The sequence below is a fragment of the Notothenia coriiceps genome, unplaced genomic scaffold (assembly GCF_000735185.1).
Source record: "Notothenia coriiceps isolate Sejong01 unplaced genomic scaffold, NC01 NC01_scaffold00009327, whole genome shotgun sequence".
Lineage (NCBI taxonomy): Eukaryota > Metazoa > Chordata > Actinopteri > Perciformes > Nototheniidae > Notothenia > Notothenia coriiceps.
In genome coordinates this window covers 1-7,125 of record NW_011342028.1, presented here as the reverse complement: position 1 = coordinate 7,125, position 7,125 = coordinate 1, and the positions used below count along the sequence as shown (strand labels likewise).

Sequence of the window (7,125 nt, the reverse complement as noted above, 5' to 3'; positions counted from 1 at the left end):
CCTTATGTAGCTGACGCTCAAAGGTCCCTTATTATTGTTTTGTCCTTTTTTGAAGAGTGTTTAATGTATGCTTGAACTTTGTTTTATTTTGTAAAAATGAGTTGTATTTCTGGAAGTCATGTGACCTCTTGCCCCGGATGTTTATATTGTGTTTGGGGGCGGTAAAAGTGTCAACGATGTGATAACGTAATTCTACTCCTGGTCTACTAGGCAAACACGTTTTCACGGTGTTTCATGATTGTGCAAAGAAGAGAATAAACGTGATTGTGGACATCAGTTCGATGCGTAATGTTCTTTCAAGACCAGAGTAGTTACAAGTATAGATGCAAATTTGATTTTTTCTTGTGTTTTAGCACCACATAATGAAGATATCTACAGTATGTGTATAAACAATAATATAATAATATTCATTTCCCAATTTCAATATTCCTGTGATGAGTGTTAATGGAGCAGCTAAAATGTTAAGACTTATCCGACTTGTTACAAATTGGCATCAGGATGTAGTTATTTTGTCATCTTTTTGATCCGTTCATTGCAATTAAATCACAGCAAAACTATTCCTACCTTTGTTTTAAATGATTACAACTGGGGCCTTATCCTTTCAAATCTATAGATCTGTGCAAGATATGTGTATTAAAACTGCAAATGAAATTCAAAGTTTGAAGCATAATCATATGCACAGTTTAAATAAGCCTTTCTGGATCCACCTTTATTATAACTTGCATGTATCTGTGGTCGGTTCCAATCACATTCATAATTGTATGTTACATCTTTCCTTGCCCTTTGTTGAGTTTAAGTGCAATACAATTACAAGATAAAATGGAGAATAGCGTAAAATATTTCTAAAATGGATGCATTTGCAAGAGACAGGGGTCACATGGGGGCAGAAGGAAAAAATGGCCTCTTTGCTAATGACTTCTGTAATTGCATAGTTGCCTAGCAATTTTGAAAGGTACCTCTCTGTTGATTTACTTGAAGTTTTCGCGGATTATGAAGCACCGAGCTCTTAAGCCTGTTTTACTGTGAGAACGATGACTTTTGAACCCAGACAAGAATAAACATCGCCCTCTTTTGATTGAACAAGACTCTTATTCTAAAAACAAAAGAAAAATGGAAGAACAGTCATAAAAAAGGTCATATTGATTTACCTTTTGCAAAGATGACAATTTAATAGTTTTCCTGGTATCATATACAAGATAACTACTCACTAACAACGTGCCATGCTGGATGGAGAGCAGCAATGTTGATTCTGTTTCTGCTGGTTCATCACTAGCCAGCTGAAGTGGCACATTCACTTAAATAGTAATCACAGAGAGGGAGAAGGACCGCGGGGCTCCATACATCACAAGAGGACATGTATGAGGTCCAGAGAGATGGACCCATCAAATGCTGGGAGAAAAATGGAAGATGGGTGGAGCAGATGGCAGTGTGAGTCAGCAGTATGTTTGATAAGGCTGCATTTAAAGGAGGCAGTTTGATAAAATGCAACAGAAATGGAAGTGTCACTATCAAATATCACCCCCAGGGAGTGCCAATTAGATGGATTACAAAATAAGAGGCAGTGGGTAATAGATTTAGAGAACACATTTATAATTAGTTGAGGATTTACAGTACAGCGGGTTAGATCTACCCAAAGAGCAGAGCAAACAGGCGCTGAAATGAGTTTTGAACAAGGAACTCTCAACTCCTGCTGGACTCTAGGGCAACAAAGCCTCTGGGGATCACATTCTTCATACTCTATTAATAAAAGTGATCGGGGGCGTCACTCTCCAGCTTAACCAATCACTTCGCTCTATTCCCAAGAGCCTATCATAGCGCTAGGCTAACCCTTTTAAGTCTGCTCTCCCCCCTCTGACAGCTGTCATTTCAGGTGACTTCATGCAACCCTCATCCACCCCTTTTCACCTCCCGTCCCTTGGAATCCAGGGTCAAGCTAAACCACTCCTCTTCAGACCGACCCAACTATCCATTCACCACCACCAGTGTCTAGACCCCAGGGGGGTTTTATAGGATCAGTTCTACCCTCCCGAATGATGCACAACGGGGCCTAATCGCCAAAATCACCATTACATTAATTTGTGTATCTTTGCAATAAATATGTATTCTTACATCAAAACCGTCTCTCCTGAATGAACTTGTGTCGTGCCACATATTGAGAAGAATACATTTGTTTTTCTCTCCTTTCTTTAGATGTTGATATAGATGAGCGGTGGAATAAATGAATGCGGTATACCCAAGTTTAATTTGAATTAGAGGTGCGTCTGTGATTTTAAGCTACCTTCCCCTTCTGTGTTTGAACTAAGAACACATCTTGTGTAAATACTATGCCCAAGCTCTGTAAATAGGAAACTTATAGTGTTTTTCTTTTCACATTTGAAGTTTCTATTTAGGATTTAGATTGAAGCATCAAATGTCTGTAAATACAGGTGGGTGGCGTGACTCCCTTTGTTTGCAGCAAATCGTTTTTTAACCTCTATATAATGTTTGTTTTTGAGATGGCAGAGGGACAGTAAGTTAAATATGGCACATGCTAACGTTCTGAAGGTCCTACAGGATATCAACAATCCTCAGACTCTACCTCTGATATCAATCAACTAATCGAAATTTAAAAAGAAAACTAAAAATACCAATGTCCCTGTCCTATCTATAGACAGAGCAACACATAATTATGTAATCAATGCCAACAGACCGAAAGTTGAGTAAAACTAAATCAAATTCAGTTAAAGAGTTGGGCCTGCTTTTTATACAGGTTATATATTCTTGGTGTTTTCTGCTATATTTGAATGTAAGACTAAGCACTTCTTCTCATTGTGACATCTCTCCTATTGTTTATTAGATTGTGAGCTCATTTCTATCTCTTATTATATAAATAAAGTAATAAAATCGAAGAGTGAATTTTATAGATATGTTATATTATATATTATATACATATGATACAAGAATGTTGTTTACTTGGAATAATTGAAGTATGTCTGAGGACACTGCTACTGTAGGTCCCACCAGACAGTAACAGATGTGATATCCATCATAATGTTCAGGTGGCGGCTCTGTTGTAGTGTGAAGACATGTTTTGACTATAGAAAAATATTTGCCATCTTAAAAATCAGTAAAATATGCATACCCAGAGAGTCTGAGAGGATGCATTGTCATTGTCATTTCTCCGGCTGACTACTTTGAATAAACCTTCAGTTTGTCAGGTTTCAGATTGGTCTCCAGCTCCCTCGTTCAGTCAATGCTCCAAAAAGAATTCCCATCACACCTACCTTCCTCTTCTTGAATGCTTGTCGTGCCAGGTATCCCCTGCAGGAAGCTTGGAACAGTGTCAGATTACGCTTGGTCTGCTCGTCTCTCTGTTCCTCCAGTTTAGCCAAGGTGCCGGCTCTGAAGAACAGCTAGAACGGAAAAAAACAATACAATCTAATTAACTTATTAGCCAAGGATACAATTATTGAGAGATCATGTGCTGTAATGCTTTTTTAAGCCATGGGGAAATTGGATTTAGAGGCTTTAGTGTGAGGCACAGGAGCAAAACATAAACAGTAATAAAAGTAAATATGTGCAGAGAAGCAGTAAATAAATAAGACGCAGTGTAATCTGTGGACAAGTGAGTGTTATCTAAGTGAGAGGACTGTGATTAAGTTATTATCTGGGAATATCAGACTTGTCTGTTTCTAATCTGGGCCAAAGGTAAAACAAAGGTAAACAGCCGATATAAAGCAGATCACGTCACGGCCTGTCTGTACCTCATAGGGATTAGGCACTGTGAATGCATCCCAGATATGATGGCAGCCAGCTATTACAATGGATGGATGAAGGACTGTCTCCAGCCAAGGTCTCTCCACACAAGTCCTAGTGCCATATAAATAACCAAATCCCAATGTGAGTTGTTAACAAAGCAGAAGCGGGAAATGATGGAGCGGCAAACCAGCAGGGAGGAGTGATGCATTCAATGACACCAGTGAATCCGTCTCATAGCCCTTTCTATGATGCTCATGATACATCATAAACAAATGATTAAAACAACAGGAATTAGAAAACAGTTTGTAAAAAGTTAGTTGTTTATACTGCATTAAAGAAATGTGCATCATAAAAGGGATATTAGTTGACAAAGCAGAAAATGATTGAGCAGCTTTTGCAAGGGAATATACCCTGTGTTTGAGGTAAACACTTTAGCCATTCAACAAAGTAAAGTACGATCCAGTAGAATGTTGTGTTAATTTGTGCCACCGTACTTTGTGCATCTAAGTAGTTCACTTCAGCAGTATGAGGCCAGAATAAATGCATGATACTGTGATATAATAGCATGAAACAGATGAAATGATACTGAAATAAGAACATAATGAAATGTAAAAAGTCTGAATAAAAAAAAAAGTTTTTTTCCAGGACTGTCTGCATTATTGTTAAGGAAGCAGGGAGAAGAAGGGATGAATTCAACACTTTCAAATAATGTAAAATGGTATTTTATTTCGACTATTTCTAATGGCAGGTCCTGTCAAAAGTCCTGAATCCACCGCTGTTATAGATAATATGGATCTGCTGTAATTGGCATGCAAGTGAGACAGGTTGCTAGGATGCTGCTGGAGTGCTTTGTGAAAGGCCAGCTGCGCTTGTCCACTCCTGAGCCCATTTCACACTCCAGAGTATGGCACCATGTGAAGCTGCCTCCAAACCGTGTGTTTTTTTCTAAAAGTGACCTGCACGTATCTCTGAGCACTAGTTCCACTGTTTTCTACATTATTGTTTCCTTTGATTTCCTTTTTCCAGGGCTGATGGCCACTTTCCGGCTAATGGGATTATAGCTCAGTGTGTCAGGCAGTGTTATCTGTGATTACTTTACAACGTGTATGGGGAAAAACAAAGAGGGCCATCAGGTGGGAGAATTTGCTCTAATGACCTGAGATGAAAAAGAATAACGGCAGTAGCACAGTAGTGCCTCTCGGAAGAATGCAAAAAGGGCTAAGGATTGGAAATTCTCCAAAAAAAGGATGACAAACAACCTCAAAGAGAATCAGGTGTAAAGCAAGACAGGCTCCCCCCAGACCGAAAGTGGCTTTTTCAGTAAAGAAAAACAAGGATAAAAAGAGGCCTTGTACTGCAGCTCTATGCTGGAAGATTTAAGAGGAGGGAAACTGGCAGTGATTTACAGCAAAAGGTTTCCTCAATCATCTTAAAGCTGCTTATTTATTTGAGATGTGTTGGCATTACTTACCCTACTGAGACCCATGTGGTAGCTGCTCTTCTCCAAATCCAAGGACTCCAGTAGCTCCTCCACCGCCTGGGTAAAGGCACACATGTACACAAACACACTCTTTAGTCTTTCAACTGCTGGATCCAGTGGGAACCTCTACTGACGCTGCAACACTTCAGCAGTCCACAGTTCCCCTCAGTTGCCATGCTGAACTAATGGTACAGTGCAGCCCCCCCCCCCCTTTTCTTCTCTCTCACATCCATTCCCGGCTGGATTTTGTTTTGAAAGTAAGCACGGGAAAAGTTTGGCTTCTTAGAATCTCCCAACTACTAATTACAACTTGTCCCACAATAATCCCTCATTCCCTGGAATATTCCTCAAAACACACATAATGTCGATACAGAGGTACACTCTCAGCCAGCCTGGAGCCTCTCCCAGTCCGAGTACCGGCCTGTTTACTGTAGGTGTATTGTTGTCTCAGCCTCCCCTCTCCACTTGATCCTCCAGCCGATCTAGATTACACCAGGAGAGGCTTGCCACTAGTACTGAGGGGCTTTTGTTTGCCAGCGTTTCCACAGAAACTGAGCCACAAAACATGGGCACAGGGGGAAAATAGCTTTTCTACCCCCCCGACCCCATTCTTTCACTCTCCCTTTCTTATTTCCCCCTAGAAACAAACTTTTGTATTTTTATTTTGCACTTTAGCTCTGCTTCTCTTGAAGAGGACCAATGCAGAGAACGCTCTAAATGATGGTTCTTCTACAAATACATTCCAACCGATCTTCTTTTAAAGGTTTATACAGAGGTAAAGCACCAGTAATGTTGGAACAATTGGGTAAAACCTTGGCAGCTGGTGTCCAATGTTCAGATTACAAAAGATGATAAGTACATCTACTTGAACGGTATTTTGTAGCTTTGAACGCAGTAAGCACTTTCTGAGCCACACTACCGATCTGCCTCCTTAACAGGCACGATCCCGATAAGGTTAAGTTGATTAGATCACTACAATGGCTCTGATGAATGAGGGTGTATTTCTCTGTCAGTTGGCTGCTGACAAATCAGGGGCAGATGTAATGAAGCTTCCTCTTCACAACATTAATCTTCCCTGCGCTTGGCCACTGGCGGAGCTGTACTCCCGTTGATTGACTCACTCTCCTCTCGTCCTTAACGATGTAATTCCTCCCGAGCTTCTTGGTGAGGTGCGGTGCCAGCACATCAAAGCGTCGGCGAAACTCAGAGAACACCATGTGGTCGGGGTAACCTGTGAAGGTCGGTGCAGAATTACAACGTTAGACTCTTGAAATGTTAGAAGGTCTGTATTTACAGAAGTGGAATGTAATAAAGTACATAACCTGCTCTATCGAAATCAGTCGCATTGACCCGAAGACACATTTTGAGTTGTATACACTGTTGGAAAGAGGAGATTCCTAGCTTTCTAATGATATCAGGATTGTTTTTGTACTCCAAATATTAAGCAAAATATGTCACATTATATAATGACTGTCACCGAGTCATCATTTTGAGAAAAAGGCCTTCAAAGATCTGATTGATTATTAGCGGAGCAAATGATCAAAATACTACGGAGGGAAGATATTTTCGTTTGGATTACTGGTCTGGGAGAAGCTCGCGAGTCTGTGTGTGTATGTATGTGGGTGTGTGGGTTTGTGTATTTTTGCGTTTGTGTGTATTGTGTTTGTTTCCCGGGGAAAACACTCACGAGAAACACCGGCTGTTGTTATGCCTGCTGTGACGTCAACTTACTCCGTTCTCCGCTTGTAATGATGCCGTTACAAGCTTCAAAGTTGTATTTATCGTCTGAATTTGCCGAAACACGTTTAATATTCTGAAAGCCAAGACTTTGTTTATTTGGAATAAGATGAAAACAAACTTTAACGGACCCTGCCGTGTTATCTATGATTACTATACGCTTAAATTCA

General features: G+C 40.3%; 1 protein-coding gene across 1 annotated transcript; it reads right to left on the bottom strand.

The window, feature by feature from the left end:
* Window positions 1-3,263: 3,263 nt before the first annotated feature.
* On the bottom strand, window positions 3,264-6,449 carry LOC104945258 (unconventional myosin-XVIIIa-like; the record flags this gene model as incomplete). The annotated part of the gene is made up of 3 exons (XM_010770898.1): window positions 3,264-3,392; window positions 5,210-5,275; window positions 6,340-6,449. Coding segments are annotated over 3 exons (305 nt in total), but the record flags the coding sequence as incomplete, so codon positions are not given.
* Window positions 6,450-7,125: the final 676 nt, after the last annotated feature.